The 22,418-nt window shown below is 45.7% G+C and overlaps 1 protein-coding gene across 2 annotated transcripts; it reads left to right on the forward strand.

The window, feature by feature from the left end:
* The first annotated feature begins 1,574 nt into the window (after positions 1 to 1,574).
* On the forward strand, positions 1,575 to 21,324 carry ECRG4 (ECRG4 augurin precursor). 2 transcript variants are annotated; one of them, XM_082060112.1, is made up of 5 exons: positions 1,575 to 1,737; positions 15,368 to 15,490; positions 16,159 to 16,206; positions 18,499 to 18,656; positions 20,918 to 21,324. In XM_082060112.1, exons 2-5 carry the CDS (start codon positions 15,403 to 15,405, stop codon positions 21,077 to 21,079), a joined length of 456 nt encoding a protein of 151 aa, XP_081916238.1. In that variant the 5' UTR covers positions 1,575 to 1,737; positions 15,368 to 15,402; the 3' UTR covers positions 21,080 to 21,324. The 2 variants fall into 2 exon arrangements, with proteins under 2 accessions (XP_081916238.1, XP_081916237.1); XM_082060111.1 differs by lacking the exon at positions 1,575 to 1,737 and having other exon boundaries at positions 15,010 to 15,490.
* Positions 21,325 to 22,418: the final 1,094 nt, after the last annotated feature.

A 22,418-nucleotide genomic window follows, 5' to 3' on the forward strand; every position in this document is an offset into this window, starting at 1 on the left:
CTGATCTGGATCACTGTGAGAAAACACAACAGTGTGGGAAGAGGCAGGACAGGGATTGCTTAACCCATCCCTGCTGTTGAAAAGCTTTCACCGCACTAGAGCCTCAGGGACCAGACTTGAACCTAAATTTTAGTCTTCCAAGAGGGCAGATCTCTTCAAGTAATCACTGATTGTGTCAATGAAGAACAAAAAAAGCTTTTGGAGGCTTCCACATCCTGTTCCTTTTGGTTTACATCCCTACACTAGGAGAATGGGGTTTTGCACAGTAAACAGTAGTGGTATTTTTGAGGTCTGCATGATCATGTTACTTCCAAGCAGTGGCAGTAAATACAGTCTCGCCTTTCAGTACTCCTACATGCATGTGAATGTGTGGCTGGTTGCCTTTACGTGAGGCTTGTGTGGAGTATCTGGGCTCTTAAGGAATGCATGTGGCTGCTTCACCACTCTGTGTCCAGATACGTGCTATGGTCATGAATATTCACCCCCATGTGGCCAGACATCCTGGGGTATGATCCAATGGGTACATCCATTTCCACTGCACACCTGGATATGCATCTTGTCTTAGCTGTTCTGGCACTAGAAATACATCATGTGCCTCCAAAGTGCATCAGAAGTTTATTTAAACTGATTCTGATCCCCTTGGGCCATTTGCCATGTTACTTGGATGTCCCATTAAAAAACAGAGTTTTTCTGTAACCAGATGCCACAACTGTTGTCTGTCCCTGACTAGTTACAGATTCAAACAAATTATTTTGATATTGCTGATGGCAATCCCATTTATTCCTCCTGGATTATCTATAACAAGAGGTAAGAAACATTGCACCACGAGTAAAACATAAAATCATAGAATGTCCTGAGCTGGAATGGACCTGCAAGAATCAAGTCCAACCCCTGTCCCTGTATGTGACAACCTTGCAGTTCACACCATGTGTCTGAGGGTGTTGTCCAGTCTCTTCCTGAACACTGTCAGGCTTGGGGCCGTGACACCTCCCTGGGGAGCGTGTTCCAGTGCTTCACCACCCTCTGGGGGAAGAACCTTTTCTTAATGTCCAGCCTAAACCTCCCGCGGCACATCTTCCTGACATTCCCCCTCCTCCAAGTTTTGCTGCTGCAGCCGTGAGAGGTTTTGAACATAGCTGGCATTTATCAGGGGTGTAGGTCTTTACAAGATGGAGCCTTGTTTCCTGCAGTTGGGTGAACCTGCAGGTCGTACCTTCTCCTTCTGGCCCTCCTGCTGACCCAAGGTGTGACATCCCTCCACACACCTACGTGCTGAGTCTCAGCTCTGCTGCACCATTGGATATTGGATCCCAGCACCTGCAACAAATTAAAGGGCGCTGAAATACTCCCCCGTGCTGGTCACTCATCGTACAGCTGACACAAAAGCCCAAATTCCTTTCACATGAGAACACGGGTACATCTGCTTTTAATCATCTTTCTCCAGGCAGCCAGCCTGATGAAGCAGAAATGTGATTCTCCACACTTGGTCTGGGGAGCGCTGGGCAGACGCCTGAAGCCGAGGGGCTGGGATTTGGGGGAGGCAGAATAAATGCGCCTTTCACGCCCAGCATCCCTGGCAGTCCCGCGGCTCCCGCGCTCGCAGCCTTGGTCGCTTCTTGCCCTGGCTTGCAGGAGGCAAGACATGCTGAAATAAAGAGAAACTTGTTCTGTGGCAGGAAAGGTCATTTCTTCTGGCCAGGAATTTGGAAAGGAGACAGGAAGCATATTATTTTAAAGGTAAACTGAAAATATTTGTTTGCTGGAGGAAGGGGAGGAATGTCAAAAAACATGTTAGCGTTCTCTAGAAAAAATTACTGTGGCATCTTACTCCTGCCCTGACAACGGCTGTGGGGTGTCATAAAGAAATGTTTTAGTCTTCAGCAGTCTGTAGCCTCATGCAGGGTATATTTCTTGCTGGAAGGATACTCTTTGTCCGTCTGTGCACGCATGTGTGTGTGTGCACAAGGGTGTGAATACACACTCCGTAGCAAAGGAAATGGCTAAAAATATTAAAAGTAAAGGACAGCGAGTGGACACAGAGGAAAATTAGGAGAGTCCCTGGTAATGCTATTGTTTGTTTCTTAATATTTTCTTTATTGCAGCCGTCTAATGAAGAAACAACTAAAAATCACTACTTTAATCAAAGCTGCAGTTTGTAGCGCAGATGTTTTATGGTGTACGTGCTTTCATTGATTTGTCAGATTACATTTCAAAACTTGCCTTTCATGCTCCTATACCAGAGGACTAAAGAAAATAATTTATAGATGCAATTAAGAATGCCATGTTTGTACAATAAAGGGAAAATATTTTTAACAAAAGCAAGCTTGATGTTGAGTAGCTCAGCTTCACTGTGATTCCTGAAAGCCCGCTGAAGGCAGCAGCCGCAGTATCCTTTTAATACTCAAATCTATTCATCAGTTAATATATTTGCAAAGGCTAGGCTGCCATCCCTCCTAAAAGTGTTTTTTACTGGCTCATAGTCCAGATAGCCTGAGGACTTATGCCAGGTCTGCAGAAGGTACTTTGGTGCTTTGCCTGTGCAGCGATGCAGTTGTAGCCGTGGTGCCCCCAGGGCACACATGTCCCAGCCCAGCCGCAGCGTCCCACTGGCTGGACTGATAAAAATGGTCAGAAGTGACAACTTGACACATCCCTCACTGACACAGTGGTGCAGGAAAATGCTGTGCTGGCAGGCTGTGGGGTGGACTTGGGGCAAGGCAGCCTGCTTGGGTTTTGCTGTTTGGAAGCACACAGTTAAATCAGGCTCGGATCTCTTCTTGGTTCTTTGAACTGAACTCCCACCAAGACCTGCCAAGGTCTTATTTTAGGCCAAACTCTATTCTTGGCCTCAAACAACTGCCCAATGGAGAGGAAAGCTCACCTGGATAAGCCTGACTGCAGGCACTTTCAGAACTCTAGCTGTCTTAGGGAAGTTCTTAATATGAGAGTAGGGTGGAAGAACATTGTCTGTCCCTTAACAAATGCAGGGGATGGTGATGGACAGACATGATTTTAAAAAAGCTTGGCATGCAGGGCGTCTGTTCACTTGTATGCATGTTTGAACATTGCATTTTATTCATCTGCATTCAAGCTGACAGTAGAATGAGTTATGCTGGTGCACGAAGACTCAAAGGGAAACATCTATCATTAAAAACCAACAGGAACAACACATTTATTTAACACAGGCTGAAATACAGAAATGTTTGCATGCTGTGTTTGGCTTGACTTACTATAGGCAAGACTTAATGATGTACAAAAGGGCTGTCTGAAAGAAACTGTGCGGGATCTAATATTTTCTGGGGCTTGTCTCCTAAATGTTCATTTGGATGTTGCAACACACTGACACTCTGTAATAAATCCATTTGGGTATTATTTAGAGGTCTCATACTCAATGTGGTTTTTTTTTTTCAATACAGTTTCATTCCATGTGAATGCTAATGCGTTGGTATAAGGAGATGAGAAACTCCCCAATGATAGACACAGATGAGATGCCTTTAAAGCTCTGTCAATGGCCCCTGAAAATATTGATCGCCTAGTGTGGTTACAGAGAAAAGATGCTGAAGCGTTTGGAGCTGAACAGTTAGCAGAGCGTGGATCAAACCTGGATTTTCAGTTATAGGAAGGATAAGCCCTTGTGTCAGTCCATCCCTGTGGCAGTCAGCCAGTCTGATGGTTGGGTCTCAATGTTGCAATGGGAAAATGCACATCTTTGTTTTTTTTGCTTTGTGAATGCTGTGCTTACAGAGATTGTTCTTACCATGCAGCTCTCATCCTCAGCAGGAGGCACAAGTCTTTGACTTCAGGGAAGGAACGTAATTTGTCAAGGCCTTGCAGAATCTGGTCTTGCTCTTGCCCCTGGGTCTTTCTGATCTGTTCTGCTACCACCCTTTGCCTGCCCTGCTGCTTACCTGCAGCCCCTCTGCTCCTTGCAGCTCTGTCATCAGCCCTGGTCCTTTTCAGATATTGCCTGAAGCCACTGCTGTGCAATTGATGGTAAAAAGGTAACGGTTAGGTTGAAGGAAAGTTGGCTTCAGCTGACATTTTTATATAAAACTGGAGCAATCAATTTCAGAGGGGATTTGTAAATGTACAAAGTCTGTGCTACCACCTGTCTTTTCCTTCCTTTCACATCCAAGAGAGATGCATTGATTTTAAGGCTAGAAGACATCACTCTGGGCTGACCACCTGCATAATTCAGATCCTCTGACATCCCTGTATAAACTCATGTTTCAGGATCAAAAAGAGTACTTGTGGCAGAGACTGTCTTTTAGCAAGAAAAAAAAAAAAAATCTACCCTTAATTAAGAGAGATCCACATAGTCAAAGACAGTCCTTCTTAAGTTATTCCAAGAAAAATGCCTTATACTTTTCACGTGCTTGTTAACACCCATCTGAGATTTTTCCTCCGGAGTTACGCTCTGAGCCCATTACACATCCTATTAGGTTCTAAGCACTCCCGAAAGGAGACTCCTTCGCTAGCTGCACGTGCATCAGCCCTGCATAGAATTCCGATATTAGTAAACAAAATATACACGTTTCATAACTGTAATTATTCTTGTCACAAACTCAGCCTCAGATCATTTTGGATAATTCACTCCTGAAGCTGCTCACATAGTCTGGGACGGGAAAAGGCAGATACATTTTCCAATGTACTGCTATGCAGAGAATGTGCTCAGATCTTTGAACAGTGTTTCTGGTTTGTATTGTTTGTTTACATAAAAGAGTTTACTTCTCTGTGTGTAAGAGCTTATTTTAAGTCAAAATATATGATGTTTAAGCGGAAACCAGAGATGATTATGGGATAGAAACCTCTGCTGAAATAAGAAGAGGCAGAATTCGTCCATAATGAAACCAAAATGAAGGTATTCTTGTCAGCCTTTGTTTTACTTTGTTTCTTTTTTAGCCTAGCAGCCTGGAGCTGGCTGTGGGTTTGCAGGGAAATCAATCAGTGCCTTGGGCAGCAGGGTCTCTCCCTGGCTGGAGGAGGCTGATTGATTGTTTCACATATTGAGACTGTAGGTTTGATGGGAACTGTATAGGAATGGTGTCAGTAGTGGAGATTTGTAAGTATACATTACAATATATGCTCCTTGCTCAGATAAAAAGAAAAAAGCCATCCCCTCTGCTGTGTCTTTCTCTCCTCTCTCTGCTGTGCAGTTCTCTCCTTCCCCTCCAAACATTTCAGTATGGCTTGTTTTCAGTGCAAAATAAATTCATAAGTCATGCAAGTTCAGTACTATGGAAAAGCTTTTCTATAGGCATATTTAGTGGCTTTGTGATGACTCAGAGATTTGGTTATATTGGTATTGGGGTGTTGGGTTCTTTAGTTATGTTTTGGTTTTTTCTTCAGTGTAGCACTGTTTCTCATGAAACAGGCAACCCAAACTACCCACACGACAAAGCTTCAAAACTTTCATATGAAATGATCAAGGACAAAATGTTGATGTTGCTGAACCCAAAAAGAGGTGTTGCATTTGAATCAGCAGGACCAGGATTCTTCTTGTCCACATCCCAAACATTTGCTCAGCAGTGGGACAGGCCAAGTCTCTGAAAAATGTGTTTCCACGTCGGCTAGTGCATACTTCAAAGTGTGCCCGATTTGTGCTCCTCCAGTTTTCTCTTCATTGTAAAAAGGGCAGCAAACCCAAATCTTACTGTCTCTGATTAACAAGTGATTACCAACAACAAAGTTATATCACATGTCACGTGCTGTCCCTGCATCTCTATTAATCAGCATGAAAAATGAAAGTTTAAATGACCATCTTTAAGAAGATATTCCTAAGCCAGTTACTACTTGAGTGAAAATGACTAATCTTATGCTACCGTGCAACCTCTCCTCCTCTATCATATAGCCATTACCATGCTCCTGCTGTTTCTGTAGGATACAAGGATTCCTCAGAGGTTTGTCTGCATGTTTACTCACTCCTGTATAGCTAAACACTGCTAATCCCTACACACATGGGAAAGAAAGAGAGAGATCCGTGTCACCAGAGCATCCCTGTACAATTACCCTGCTCAAGTCCTCCTCAGCTCTCAGCAATGTTCAGCTAAGATGTATTAGACTTACAGCCATTGCATCGTTACTAATAATTACCAGGAGAAAGCATCTTTCCATTGTGGCCATTAGGTGGTAACATTACATAAAGGCAGCCACCGTCCTTCGCTTAGATCTGCAGCACAGGTTGTGAATAGATGTTAAACCAGGGAATTGTTCTTTGAAGCAAAAATCACTGCAGTCTTCTTAAAAAAAAGTCAGACACAAAGGTTTATGGCGGCAGATCTTGAGAAAGGAGGAGGTGAAATACTTTTGTGTTGGTTTTGGTAGCAGCAAGAGATTAAATTGCTCACCACACCTTCAAAAATTACAGCTTCAGAATTCCTGTTTCAGAAGCAGATTATCTTTCTGGTTAAACTGTATATTTTGTCAGGCCTAAACCTGAATTATCTTACTGTCTTGCTCAACAGGACATTTTTGATGGTGAGGAAACAACATGCTGGAGATGGATGGCAGCGTATTAGCTCCTCTGTGTTTCAGCCATCCCCAATGGCAGGAGCTCCAGGGCATGAGAGCAATTATGCCAATGCCTAGAGGATCTAGCAGGGACCTCAGAGACCTGTCTACATGAATAAATGTGGGCAGGTTCTTCTGCTTGAGTGAAGGAGAACCAGCTTCATTTCAGAAGTCCTGCAGCCCTATTAGCACAGGCAGAGCTACTGGGCACTGCTGTGAGCTGGGTCAGGCCCTGTGCCAGTCTTTGGGGTCAGAGCCTGGGATGTTCCCCTCCAACACTCACCGATCACAACCACAGGAGAGCAAAGATCTGAGGATGATATGCCTGCCTTTCCAGGAGAGCCACGTTTCTGTACAATGGCGTTTTGCGAGATCCAGGTGTAGCAGCAGGAGACTGGGATTCAATCTTTTTTGTGATAAATGGGATTCCGTAGGGCTCTTAAAAATAAAAATACATGAAGAACTCGCAGGACAGATGCCTAAATGATCACAGCAGGCAAAAAAAATCTCCACTCAAATTTCCATGCCCCGCAGCTGTTGCACTGCCAGGTTGGCACACACGTCCTTTGAAGTTGCTGGCATCCGAGCACAGGCGGGTGCACTGGGTTTCACGTGGGGAGATTAAAGATGTCACGATCTTTTACTCAGCAGCAGCACGGAGAGACTACAGAAAGTGTGCTCTCCTGGAAACAAACCGAACTGTGAATCAGAAAGGTAATCCGACATCAAATGAACAGAGCCATGGGCTTGTTCACATGCAGGGCTCAGGTAGGGCATTGGTGAAATTGGAAAGCAGAGTTATAAAGCAGAGCCAGCGAAAGCAGCCACAAAGAGTATCAAGAGAGGTGTAAGGTCACATGTGATAATGTCAGGAATCCAAGTGAGGTTTCTGCTCTGATAACCTTAGAACCATCCTCCGAGCTGGGACATGCTGCCCGTTATTAAGGCTCCAAAAGGCTCGTGTTCGACCCAAGGAGACAGCAATCACCTGCTGTCTGCTGCTGATGACTTTGCCATGTTCTGACCGTTCGGGCAGACTTTTCCTGTGCCAGGGGCCTGCCTCAGGCAGGCTGGCGGTGATGCTGAAAGTTTCAAGCCATGCGATTCCTAGCTGCCTGGGAAAAGCAAGTTGTTTTGTTTATGCTAAAAGCACCTGGCAGGCTTGAGGAGATGTTCCAGCTCCCCTGCTTGGAAACAGGGGCTTCAGACTGAGCAAGGAGGGGCAGCAGCTGTCTGAGATGCAACCCCTTTCCTTCCCTGTGAAAATGCACCCAGTTTGCCTCATTTCAAATTAAAAAAAAAAAAAAGTTTAAAAGCATAGGCTCAGTAAGCATGTGCTGTGTCCCTGCAGGTCCCTGAGGCTTGTGCCCCCACTGGTGAGGCTGCAGTGGAGATGTGCAGGGCTTGCCCTGTCGCCCAGGCTGTCCTACATCGCTGCAGGCTGCTGGGACTGAGGGGGCTGAAGCACAGGGAAGGAAACTTTGGTTAGAGCTCAGCAAGGACACTTGGTGTGCTAGTAACCCTCTGCAGGCAGAAATCCACTCTAGAGAATGCCTAAATTTAACAGGCATCCAAGTCATAGCTAAGGGGTCATAAAGACACCAATTTGGACTGCAGTGACCAGTTTTAGGCATTACTAAAGCCTCAAACACAGGAGGAGGAAGTGATATGATGGCAGTGCATGGGATCAGATCGCTCCTCTCTCTGCAGTGACCTGCTCAGGGGACAGTGCTTACCGAGCATGACATGGGCCTGACCCCCAGCTGTTCCTCAGAGTGGGTTTGATGTAGTACCCTCTTCCAGAAAAAAGGTGAAGAAGTTCTGTTTTATCATTTTCACCCCATTCCCACTTCTGACCATATTCTCCTATCGCCTTCTTATTTGGCCCCAACTCCTGCAAAACAGCTACCTGAGCCATCACAGCTCACTGGTCCCAAAGAAAACTAACCCAGTAAGAATAAGCCTGACTACAACTCTGCTGTTTCAGCATGCTGAATCGGCTCCTAAAAGCACTAGAGCCAGAGCTGGTAAGCAAGGGAAGGATCAGATAGCAGGAGGCAGAGAAGTTTCCCCCTCTTGTTGGTAGCAAACCACCACGTTGACTTCAGCTCCTAAGGGTAAGGCAGCTGTCTTGGGAAGCACAACCTGGTTTCCAGCAGTCGTCCAGTTTGTGCTGGCTTCACCACAAGGCATTGAGCTGTGCATTGGAAAGGCTGGCTCCTCCAGTGGTGCTCTTTACAAAGGAAGAGACTCATGCATGCTGCTCTGCAAAGGGATTTAGGGCTGTGGGTGGCAAGGGGAGGTGTACTCTTCCAGTGCCTAAATGTCTGAAAGTGGCTGGGCTTGCTAGAAGCTCCTCACAGCTACCCCTGGTCTTGCTGTTGCTGACATGATGATGATGTGTCCCCAAACCAGCCTTCTGGTGAAGAAAGAGGGAGGAAATAATGATCTTGTGGTCAGGCTTTGGTTGGGGGCCTGGGAAGTTGGGGAGACCGTGGCAGGTGGGACAAGGCAGCTGGCGGGACACTCTTCAGGGAAAGGCTCTATCGCCATGAACAGCATGTGGTCACTGGCAACACTATGTGCCACAGGGTTGAGTGGTGAGACCTCTCGCCCTGGTGAGACCACATCTGGAATATTGTGTCCAGTTCTGGGCCCCTCAGTTCAAGAAGGACAGGGAACTGCTGGAGAGGGTCCAGCGTAGGGCAACGAAGATGATTAAGGGAGTGGAGCATCTCCCTTATGAAGAAAGGCTGAGGGAGCTGGGTCTCTTTAGTTTGGAGAAGAGGAGACTAAGGGGGGACCTTATTAATGTTTATAAATATATAAAGGGTGAGTGCCACGGGGATGGAGCCAGGCTCTTCTCGGTGGCAAACAATGATAGGACAAGGGGTAATGGGATCAAGCTGGAACACAAGAGGTTCCACTTAAATTTGAGAAGAAACTTCTTCTCAGTAAGGGTGACAGAGCACTGGAACAGGCTGCCCAGGGAAGTTGTGGAGTCTCCTTCTCTGGAGACATTCAAAACCCGCCTGGACACGTTCCTGTGCGACCTCACCTAGGTGTTCCTGCTCCAGCAGGGGGATTGGAATAGATGATCTTTTGAGGTCCCTTCCAATCCCAAACATACTGTGATACTGTGAGTAGATTTTTTTCATTAAATGAGCACCATCCACCCAATAAGTCCAGAGTTTTGAGGAAAGAACAAAAATGTGTACAAACCATTAAGACAGCAATAATGTATAGGACGAGGGATGCTAAAATCAGGTTGCTAAAATTAAGATTTTTAACACTTTGCATTTACTAATCTTTGAGTAGTCACAGCTCATTTGTTGGGATTTTTTGGTGCATGGGGTTTTGTTTTGTTTAAGTGCGCATGCATTCTGGATGTGAATAATAAAATAAGGGAATGAAAACAAGTCAAAAATAGCTCAGAAATAAGAGTTCAGAAAAAAATGTTTTGAAGCATAGAAGGAAGAGTCCTGGGAGACAGTGGTGAAAGAAAGATGAGTCAAATGAAATCAGGCTGTGGTAAAAAGAGATGTTTTAGTGTACTACAGTCCCTCTCCATCTCCCTTCCTCTTAGACCTGACTCGCAGACTTGCCATACACTTCTAGGCTTATCCTAAAAATATACTGGAGGCAGTGGAAGAGAAAAGGGATAAGGATTTCTTAGAGAAATTATGTATCCCTCTATTGAAAGGAAGAAGCCATGTTCAGATAATGCTGCTGAACAAAACTGCTTCTCATTGAGCTTATCATGAGAGCAATAAGGTCAATTCTGTATTGAGGGCAGCAAAGTACTGTCATTTAGTGGAGGGAGGAGGACAGACAGACCAACAGACACCATTTCTTATCTGACAGGATCAGCCAGAAGCTGCAAAAAATATCAGCAGTATCCATGCACAAAAAAAAACCCAAAACAACCTGAACCAAACTAACCACACCACAACACCAGGGGTACTTTAAGCTATTTTACATGGAAAATATAAACACTAATATTTATTAGTAACATGGACCAAAGTCATAGTACTTCCAAGTGAGACATAATGGATCAAATGTTTCCCAAATCATGCACTGAGGCCAATGAGACTCACAGCCAGCAACTAATAAGCTTATCCTAACACAAAGGTATTTGACCTGGGATTTGGGGCTGGTCCTGTCACTATCAGGAGGACCCTGGAGCAGTGGAAGAAGTAGCGTGAAACTCAAAATGTTTTGGAAGAAACTGTCTGATGACTTAAATGTTCTTCCTTCTGCTTGGAAGAAAAACATGACTCCTGTGTGTTTCTTGGAACAGGCTGCAGAAAACAATCTGGAGTTCCAAGTGCCTCTGTCCTGAGGCTGGTGGCCAGGGCAATATGGTTGTGAGGTTTTGTAAAAATCTCGTTAACAGAAAGTAACCATTTCCTGGGTGTTGAGACCACTGCTCAATGCTGCCATGTTCTTGACCAGATGGGTTGTTTTAGTGGATCATTAAAATCTTCATGGTGCTTCATTGCAAAAGACATCTCCTGCAACCCCTGGCCGATGTCCAGTTTATCTATTTACCTACTAACTTATGCTGATGCCAGGTCTCACTATTTTATCATAAGTCTCATTATATTTGGTGCATTTTTTTCCTTGAAAATTCAGCTTTGGGAGTCCTATGATTACATAAGCATTTAATCTACACTATATTCAAGAATATTATTTTGTTGAAGCACTTAGAAACATGAAGCCTAATAAAGGAAGAAGGGAAGAAACCAAGACCAATATTTTTACCCCTATTTTTTGTACTTTGATTTACTGATTATCCTTGAATGGCCATTACTGACACTATCTCTTACATTTTAATGAATACAACACAGTGCTCTGAGCAGCTACTGTGATAAGAGGCAAAACCAGGGGTGTCTCTCTGCTATTGAGGAACCTCTCTGTACTAAATTTTAGACAAAATGTAGAATAGCAATGAAAAATTCAAACACTTAAAAATTCAGTAATGCCTTGAGGCAGAGAGTTTTTTTTCCCCTGTTTAGTTCATATCAGTTAGACAGCCACACATGCCCAAGACACTCTGAGTAGTTGTAGAAGTCACTGGACTTAAAACTACTATGTGTAAACTCAGAGATCATGCAGTTGAAACAGGGTTGCCCAAGCAGTCACCAAATATGCAACAACTTGCAAAACTATTTAACAAATCAACTAGGATCTTCTTTACTCACCTCAAAAAAACACACACAATGTCCTCAGACACTTGGTGTGGATTTGGGGGTTGTCTTATGCAGGGACAGAAGTTGGACTCAATGATCCTTGTGGGTCCTTTCCAACTCAGGACTTGATTCTATGATTCTTTGATTCCTACAGGCTCCGAAGGCCACACTGGCTGGCAGTAGGTTCAGCGATTAGGATTTCTCCAGCTCCAGTGAGCTCCTTGCCTGTTGTTTCTCAAGGTCAGGCTCAGAGTGGTTTTCTGTTGGACTGATCCCAAATTTCTGTCTCTGACTTGAAGACCATAGTCCAGCCCCATGCTGGTGAAGCAACAAAACCCGCCAGCTCCATCCTGCTATCCTTCTGTGGGCAACTCCTAAACTAGTGGTCCCCAATATGCTAAGGGGCTCGATGGGATTTTACACCATGCATGGAATGGGCCCTGCTCACCATCCCTCATCCCAGAGCTGTTTGGGGAGCAGTCCTGCTGATAACATTAATTAACGTATTTCAACAAAATTTTGACACCAAGAGTCTACCATTGTCAGCTGTGTTGATGAAAGATTTAACCAAATGACGTCATTAGCACAGACTTGCTTACCTGGAGTGCTGTTGGGTGCTGGGCAGCCAAGGGCTCCCAGCAGAGGCAAACCGAGCCCTAAAATAAGGCTTAAACTCCTCCATGCTGGAGAAAGGGATGTTTTAAAGAGGCTGATGTCACTGCTGATGGAGAGAACCCAGGAAAACACCACCATAGCCAAGTGGCACATGAGTGGCTGTGGTTTTACATGGCAAATAGCAGATACCGCAAGCATGTCAATAAACATGGATACTCACTCAAAGGTGAATACTTCTAACAACAATGTAGTAATCACAAGCTCAGCAGAAAAAAAAAAAAATGTGTCTTACTACAACACCAGCACAACACTGCCTTAGTCCTTAAAACAACCTGGAGCAGAAATAAAGATTGCTACTGGAAAAACACCAGCCACCTTTCACCACTGCCTTTGAAAATAATTGGTGTTATATTTTCACACAACATTTTTACTTTATGTCATAAACTTCTGTCCCCTGAACTGAGCAAGTGACCCCTTCTGGGAAGATGCTGCTCTCAGCTTAACCCTGAGCATTACATTCTTCTGTCAATCATTTCTTCCACCACCAGAGCAATGATTTTCTACAATAACTTTGCACTTGAGTCAATCCATCTCTGGGTTTCACCAGATAGCACTTCATCTCAACAGTTTCTTGATTTACCGTGACGTATGTGGTATCCAAAGGAGGTTTTGTGGTTTGCATTCCTTTGGCCCAGAGGCACCAAGCACCTCAAGTTCTGCAGAGCCTTAGCTCCCATGCAAGGCTTGTTACAAACTGACCAGCTGAACAAAACACCTTTTGCCTTTGCCAGTATATCAATAGACAATAAATAGTCACTAGTTATTGCCTTGTTTTTATAAACTATTATGACTCTTTCTTGTAGCATTCCATATGCGCTCTTCAATTCTGTCCCTTCCAGCTATATTCTACGACTAGCTTTCCAAAAACCTCTGGTGGTTTTAGTAAAGAGGCTGTCAATGTTAAGTTGATGAAAGAGTGCATTGATTCAGAAAAAGGGGCATTTGCTCCAACGCATGATGCCAAGTCTGCTGACTGTTGAAACATAGGGCTATAGGGAAAGAACACCCAAAAGCAGTGACAGAAAGGAAAGTTGCATGGGAATTGAGCTGGGACACTGGTCTGCTACAGGAGTGCTTCCATCACAGGGGTCTGGAACGTGCTGCTCCCTCCCGCTCTGCCCCCCCAAAGGCTGCAGAGAACAAGGGACAATTTGGCTGGAGTGACCACATCACTTTTTCAAGCTGTTGCCACTGCCACTTTAACTGGGATGAGCAGAGAGGCCTGAGCATCAGCTTGAGGGTGGCTGGGGACAGAGGGAGGTGGGAAATGGCTTTGGGTGCAGTTCCAGGTACTTTTTTCACCAAAGGAAAGACGCACGGGTCAACCAGGGGTGGTCACCTGAAGCAACATTCAGGCTGGGGCTGGGGAACCACTGAGGGACCAGCCTGTGCTGGTGCTGCTGCTGCATTTTATAGTGAATGGTAAAGCTGGCCATAGGATCTTGTCCCACACCCACAATTAGCTGTGCCTGAAATAGCACTAACAGACTCCACATCTCAGGGAGCTGCCACACCACTGTACAGCTCTACAACTCCCTCGCCTTACACATGTGTATATCTGTATACAAACATGTATTCAATATACATATTTATAGACAATTATAATATATACAGCAGGGGTGTCAAACTCATTTTCAGCCACGTGGTTGCCTTCAAAGGGCTGAATGTAATTGTAGGGCTGTATAAATGTAACTACTCCTGCATTTACCAGTCCTAAAATTACATTCAGCCCTTTGAAGGCAACTGTGTGGCTGATGCAGCCCCTGCTGAAAATGAATTTGACACTCCTGATATACAGTGTATACAGTGTGTGTGTATATATATATATATATATACATGAATATATATACATATTCATGTTTCAGCTGCAACCAATCTGGAAATAATCCTTGGATCAGGGAACCAGGGCAGTGGCATTTGCCAGATTTCTCACAAGTAGGTTACAGAGAGCCTGGCTCTTCCTGGCTCATCCTCGCCTCCCCCTAAATCCCTCCTGCGCTCCTCGCTGTACCCTGGCACAGCTTCAGCAGGACGTGAGATGCCAGAATGGTCTCCTGAGCATCGTGGGTCTCTGCTGTGAGGGGAGAGGTTTGTGTCCCAGGATAGAGTTTTAATTTGGCTTCCTCTGGGCTGTTTCTGGCATTTGCAGGGGAAGGAGTTGAGAGAAGGTGAGTTGACTGACAGGAGCTTAAACTCTAATTAGGAAAAGGCAGCACAAGTTTAGGCACCACTACAGTTATGATCCTGCTGAGCAAGGACTTCTTTTTGTTTGTGAGTTTGGCTTTTGGTCCCTGAGTTCTTACTATAAGCTAAATCTGTCTATATTTAGAAAAAGAAATTCAAATTATTTTTTAAGGCTGATGAGTTACAATGCATTCTGATTTTCTGTGGACTTGGGAGATGAGGGGGAGGGAAGGAGAGGGAGAGAGAGGAAAATACCCGTGAACTAAGCAACCTTTGGTTGATTCTGATTTTGTTTTCCCACCAAGACAAGCACCCAATTTTCATCTGCTGTCACAGGCCCCTGACAAACTGGCTTAATGTGTAGAGAAATGTTCAACGACATGCTATATCTATTTATTTTTTCACATTCCTCTGTAAGAAAAGCCTGCGTGATTTGCTGAAAGCTCTTCACCAGTCGCGCTGGATGATGTGTAACCACAAAACCAAAGCTCTGCCCGGAGTGTCGCCTTCTCCTGCCGAAACGCATCTCACTCCGTGGTTGGGCGCAAAGGGCACAAGCCCACGGACGCCCACCGATGCCGAGGCCAGGGCGGCACGGGGTGGGGGCCGGGAGCGCTGTCTCCCCCCACGCCGGTGGTTCGCAGATCCGCATCGAGCCACGGCTGCCCCGGCCCCCTCACCCGGGGGGCCGGGCGGGGGTGCGGCGTGGGGCCGGGCGGGGGCGCGGCGTGGGGCGGGCGTGCGCGCCCCTTCCCTGCGCTCCGGCTCCGTCTGTATGCTCATCCTCTCCGTCTCCTCCCGCCCAGGTGGGTCTCCGCGCCGCCCGCCGCCCCCCGCCGCCATGCCAGCGCCGTGCCCCCGCGGGGTCCTGCCCGGGGCCGCCCTCCTCTTCCTCCTCCTCCTCCTCCCGCTGCTCTGCGCGGCCCCCGGTGAGTGAGCGCCCGCGCACGGACCGGGATGCGGGGAGGGAAAACATAACCTGGCACGTCCCGGGAAAAAAAACAACAACTTTCAACTTTCGCCTGGCATCCCCCGCAGCCGCACGCTTTCGGTCGCTCCAAAAGTTCTGCAAGTTAAACATCTTCTTTTAAAAGCGCCTTTTTTTTTTTTTTTAAAATTTTCTTTTTTTTTTTCTTTTCCGTCTGAATAAAGCATTTTGGAGCAGCCGAGCGCTTGCGTGTCTCCTGTTGCACTGCCCGGCCCTGGGCTAAAGCCTCGGATCCCTTCTGGGAAAGGGCTCCAGCAGGACGACAGCCTTGGTGGGCTTTGGGAAGAAACCTGAAGCAGTCCGGTTGTTAACCTGCCCCTCATCAGTGTGGTCTTCTGATGAAAAATATAATGTTATTGGCAAAGATGGCCAGTATTGGGGTTCTCTTACCAAGGAGAGCTGGGGAGAGGATGTCAGAAGCTTCTTTGCAGTGCATGTTGCACTCGAGCATGGACCAGGAGTGAAGGGAGGCACTGGGAGAAACTTGCTGCAGGGTTTTTGCCTTGTGGTCCGGAGCTATGACAAAAATACTTCCAGTGTTTCTCAAGATATGATCTTTTTGTTATTTCCTTCTTAGTAAATGTGTGTGGTTTATTTTTACTTCTCTAGATGTTTCAAGGGCAAACAAGCTTAAACTGATGCTTCAAAAACGAGAAGGTAAGTAAAGAGACAGCAAAGTGCTTTCCCTTATTTTGCCTTTGAGTTAGTTGCTATCGGTCAGAACTGCCAATGCACTGTCACTCAACCTTCAGCTCCAAGAGGGCAGTCAGAGGAGCAGGACGTAAGCACTTGGTTCAAAGCTGGTAGAGCTCTCACTGTGTACCGCACCAAAACCTCCTGCACATACGGAGCCTGTGCCTGCCTGTCCGTTTGGGACTCGGTACTGGCAATGTTAGAGGCTCTGCTTATCCCAGCTCCCACTGAAAACCAGGGTTCCCAGCCTCACGCAGTATGCCTATGTTTTTCTCCATGCAGTGTATAGCACCTACCTTTTCCACTGTGTGCATGGCAGACGTGGCATTTATCTGGTTTATTCTGGGAAGTCACAAGCTTTTCCAAGGAATTCTAATGCATGGAAATACTGCTGGCTCAGATGCAGAGGAGAAAATGTGCAAACCAGGCTTGCTTGCGATGCTTTGACTTGTTCTTTTCGTCCTCTTGGCCCCATGTATGCTTCCTTCTTGGAAGATTGCTCTCTCTCTGGGAGAGATGATGGCCAGCGGGCAGATGCACCGAATGGCTCGCTGTTTGAGGGAAAGGGATGGAAATGGAGCTGGCCGGAGATGAGCAGCACTGCAGCAGATGGGGGGCAGTCTAAAACACCCCATGAGTTTGGGTTGCCTCCCCTCAGCCTGCTCTGTAGCTGAGGCAAATAATCTAAAGCCCAACAGAGCGGACTTCCTCTTTCTGCGAGCCTGCCTGATTTCTCCCTGGGTTTTCCCTGCCATCACCCATCAGCTCTTGTCAGCCCTAAAAACATATGCCACATCCACAGCTGTTTTCCTGGCATGCAGATTCCCTGCCTCACCATTCTGCAATACTTGCATGCAGCTAGGAGAGCCCACTTGCATCAGCCGCCTTCCCTGCACCCCACCGGCAGATGGCTTGTTTGTTCGTGTCCCCTGATGAGAGGGACCACCTGGGGGAGGCTTCTTGAGGGTGCAGACACCGTGGCCTAGACCAGGAAGAACTGCAAAGCCTTGTTGTGATGAGGGAGGCCATATGCAGCCTCTTTATTCCAGCCTCACTCCCCTTTTCCATTTGTGCGCTAAAGCGAGCAGTAAGTACACGGCACTGGTTCCCTTGCTGGCAGCCTCCCTGTTACAAGGTTCATTCACATGACATTTGTTCAGCTGTCCCACTTGCCGGTAATAACACTCAGCTCCAGTGCACGCTGAGTTATCAGTTTCCAGCTCATCACTGCAGGGTAGCCTGCTGTTTCCCACTCTACCTGCAACAACTCATCGATCACTTTTGCCTCTTGACTCTCCTTCCCACTGCAGTCCTTTGCCTCCCCCTGTGAGGCTGCCCGGCTCCTATCTCAGTCATTTTCACATCTCCACCTGAATTCCCCTTCTGCTTCCTTCACGTCCTCCAAAAATCACCATCCACACCCATGTTCCTGGTCTCACCCTCAATGCAATGAACCCTCTGAAGCCAAGACATTCCTCCTACTCCTACGCATGCTTCTTGTTCCACAGGAAGACCAAACATCATACCATGTTATATCATGCAAGAGAAAATCATTTATGTGCCTAGTAGGGGACTTGCCAATTCTCACAGCTGTACCTTTCAGAGGCATTATAATAAATTCCTCTAGGAGCCGCAGCAAACAGCCTGTCTCTTCGGCATGGGGCAGGCTGGGTGGCACATCTGGGTCTGGCAGGTCAAGGGCGTTCTGCATCCACCAAGCTGTGTGCTATGGAAGCCTGATGGGCTTTTGTTTTCACGCATGCATGTCATTTTGTAGCACTAATTGTTCAAAAGCTATGCTTCTACACAACAGATTCAAAGATCTATCTCTTTATGCCTTTCTTTATCCTAATGAGTTATCAGTGTTTCTCCATCTGCTTTGGGCTTTTTAATTTCATGTCTCATCTTCATTCCCATTCCTGCCGCAGCAGCACACAGAGGCCAGTCTCCTGTTCTCTCCTGAAAGCACAAACACAGCGTGTTTATTCTCTTTTGCTTTGGGTTTATTTATTTAAATTCCTTACTTAGCTTGTGCCTTTGAGCTCAGAACAGCTTTTATAAAATCCAAGAGTATGAGGGTAACTGAGAAACCCTATTACACTGCTGATCCCTGAGTTTATTACTGCTGCGGCATGCATTGCGCCGCCAAGCACAAAGGTGGTGGCACAATGCAAGAAGCATTTTTCCATACAGTGTGCTTCAGGCTGACTGCCTAAAAATTTTCTGGTGTGTCTTTTGGGGGGAAATTAATTTCAGCCCCTGTTGCCGTGAAGCCTGAGGTATCAGTGAAAGAAACGGTGGCCAAGGAGTTCCTGAATAGCCTGAGACGCCACAAGCGCCAGCTGTGGGACCGGAGCCAGCCTGACGTCCAGCAGTGGTACCAGCAGTTCCTCTACCTGGGGTTCGATGAGGCGGTGAGTGTTGGGCTTCCAAGGGCTGGGAGGGCTTCAGCCTGAGGGGCTGTGAGTGTGGATGCACAGCCACAGGGGGACCCAAGGAGAAGCTGGAGGGCGTAGGACCTCAAGTCCTGGGACACGAGGGAGTGTCAGGAAGATGTGCCAGGGTAGGTGTAGGTTGGACATTAGGAGAAGGTTCTTCCCCCAGAGGGTGGTGGAGCACTGGAACAGGCTCCCCAGGGAGGTGTCACGGCCCCAAGCCTGACAGTGTTCAAGAAGAGAGTGGACAACGCCCTCGGACACATGGTGTGAATTTTGGGATTGTCACATACAGGGACAGGAGGATCAATGATCCTTGTGGGTCCCTTCCAACTCAGGATATTCTATGCTTCTAAGCTGCACTGTTTTTCTTCACAGACACTGTGATTTCATTATTTTAAGGCAGTGAATATTGCACAGAAGTGTAAGCTCTGTATTTACTAGAGATTTCTGCATTAATTTGTTAATAGAGAAAAATTACATTCAAATCTTGCATGGAGTTCTTGTCTGCTACTGAACTTTAAGCTTAATAAATTGCAACCAGACTTAAAAACAAAGTCTGCTTCAAGAAATAGGTGGCCAGACCCACAGCAACCAATTGTATTTCAGAAAATTAATTTGGCAGCCTCAGCCTAATCAGTCTGCTTTTAAACACGCTGAGAAATCCATGCCAAGCTGGGTGTGATTGGCATTCCTCAATGAAACCGCACTAACGTCACGTACCTAATGCAGGCCTGTGGCTCCGTGGGGCAGGCAGCTCCTCACCATCATGAGCACTGGCAGCTGTGCCTTGAGTCTAAATGTAAAGGTGAAATTCTGTCAGAGTGTGCAGCCCACCCCCCTTCAAATCAGAAGGATACTTTTTTTGAAAAACAGTTAGTTTTTGAAAATACTGGAGTGGAATCAGGAGTTCTCAGCTCTGCACAAAGCTCTACTAAACAGATGCTGAAATAGGGCGCAAAATGTGGCTTTAGCTGCAGTCCCACATGTAGAATAATTTCTGCGTTAATAAGAGGTAAAAATAGTAGTAGATGTTGAATTCTTGGCTTGTGTCAGCTGCATGAATACGTTTAATGAGATTGCATTGGCACAGGCAAGCTGGAGCACATTTTGGACCTTCATGCTATGTGGATTGCTTAAAAGATGAATGCACTCATTTTCAAAGCTGGAACAATTAAAAATATAATCCTTTTCTTGGACTGAAATAACAAAGGATACATTTTTTGTTGCTCCTGGACCTTATGCAGATAACAGTGACTTTTTAATAGCATGGCTGTATCCCCTTCCCCCAATAGGAATAGGAAAAACAGAGAAACTGGGTTTATGCATCAGAAGCTGAAGACTGGGGGAAAATACTAGGAGTTAACAAGGACCAAACATGCAGATAAGATGAATTCCTCTCTGAGTTCCTGTGTGCATTTCAAAAACTGAAATGATGCCTGTTGTGGGATACAATGAATCCACTTAGTAGGTTTTCTTGAGTATTAAGACACAGTTTTAACAATGAAATAACTGTTTGTACCGGCAAAGGACTTGGGCCATACTTACCCATTGTGTATTTTGCAAAACTTTTTTTTTTTCAAATCTCAGCCAAAAATATTTCCAAAGAGTCATTCAGATAGAAAGGCTTTGGCTTGGCAAGTATTTGATATCCTTGCATGCTGCTTTTCCTCTGCTGTTGTGAGCAGAATTGAATTGCTTATTACATTTCCATAGCTAGAAGGCTGCACTGTATGTTTGTTTTCATCCATGCAAAATGGGAACGAAAGATCACAGACATAATGCAAAGCCTCTTGCACCCACTTCGCAACCAGGGACATAATGACTAAAGGAATGGGGCAACAAAAACCCAAACCTTCATATTTTTAAGTACAAAACATTGAAAGGTTTTTATAGTCCACCACTAAAAAGGTAATAGAAATATTGAATGTCCTCAGTGCATCTTTCAATTGAAAGTGCTTTTGGTTTAAGCACTTTACTGTGGGCAGAAGGTGTGAATGGGGGTTCCAGGTGAGGCTGGGCAGGACAATTCCTGCCCTTGGGACCCTGATAATCCCATAGCACAAGTCACAAAACCTCTCAGATCCAAAGATTTTGTTTTGACAAATCCTCAAAGGATGTGAATATCAGAAAGAAACAAAAGGAACCTCTTGCACCACTTCCATTTCACTCTCTCTGTTGTAAAGTTTAGAGCTTGGAAAACAAGTATTTTATCTTTTGTTTTTAATTTTTCCTGGCAGAAATTTGAAGATGACATCTCCTACTGGACAAGCTTAGGGCATGCTCGTAATGAATACTATGGTGGATACTACCAACACCACTATGATGAAGATTCACCAATTGGCCCACAAAATCCACACACCTTCAGGCACGGAGCAGGTGTCAACTATGATGATTACTAATGCCATTTATCCTCCTATAGCTGCTGCCTATAGAGCTGCACTGGGCAAGGCTGAGTCCTCCCTCAGGTAGAATGACCCTGCTTTCCTTCTGTTCATGTAAAACAGCAAGAGTAAAGGAACGGCCAGACTTTGAAGAAAGCAACATGACTTTTTAAACAAATTATCCTCACTTAGTAGTACACTATATATGAAGTGTAATAGAAATAAAAGCTTTTTTGATAAAATAAACAGGTTGCCTTTATTTAGTAGACTGTGTCACAGCAAGTTTCATTCCAACTGTATTACTACAGATTCCTTTTAAAAGGGTTTTTTTCGTTTGCTTGCCTATCATCAATTGCAAAATTACAATATATCATCCAGCTTGGCATGTAGAATACATGATATAAGCCAATACATTTCAGATGTGCCAGCTCATTCAGATTTGTGTCAACTAAGAAATCAAATTATTCTTGGGGGGGAAAAAAATAAAATAAAATAAAATAAAAACCCAACAAACACATTCCTCTCAAGTCAAATGCCGCCTCGTTGCCTCTTCTGCTGTTCCCATACCTACTGTGCACAGCCCTCCAAACTTGTGTGACCTGGCATGTCTACAGGTTCCACAGGTCCTGTTGGGGCAGGGACACAGATCTTCAGAAAAGCTAAATTCAGTGCAGAGGAGCTGGCCTATCTGCACAGCCTGTGAAAGGAAAGGATTCTCCAGGGAAAGGGCTCAGTGCAGGAACCTGACTTCAGAAGTAATTGCTGAGATTCAGAGCATCAAACGTGAATGGCCCTTACCCCTCCCAGGCACGATAACCCAAAGGTTGTCTTTGATGAGTGCTCCCCTTTGGGTCCTTTCCACTTAGCTGCAAGCTTGCAGTCTAGCTCAAAGCAGGGAATAAAAATAATAAAATAAGCTATTTCAAATGGAGTTAGTAGCTGATAGCATCCAACACAGTCCCCAGACATAATTTCCAGCCGTGAAGTTTCCTCTCTCCCCAGTTCACACTGGCATCTATACACATTAGGCTGAGCATCAAAATACATCAGAGACTGGGCACTTGTTAAGGTAGTGGATAAATGGGAGGTTGGTTGGTGGGGCTGTTTGTGTTAAGAACCCCAAAATACAACCAACTTTTCTACCACACCAACACTGGCCACATTGCTGCTTCTCTCTCGTTACTGTAGAGAAAGTCCTGACACAGACCTGAGCCTAGGAGGGAGATTTCAGCTGTCAGGGGCTCCAGGAGGAGCTTTTGGGGATAAGCGCTGCTGGACCAGCACAGAGGACTGGGAAGGGGCAGGTGAGGAGGGCTGGCTGACTCCACGACTTTGGAGCTGGAGAATCAGGATAAAG

Source organism: Streptopelia decaocto (assembly GCF_964273445.1).
Source record: "Streptopelia decaocto genome assembly, chromosome: 1".
Taxonomy (NCBI): domain Eukaryota; kingdom Metazoa; phylum Chordata; class Aves; order Columbiformes; family Columbidae; genus Streptopelia; species Streptopelia decaocto.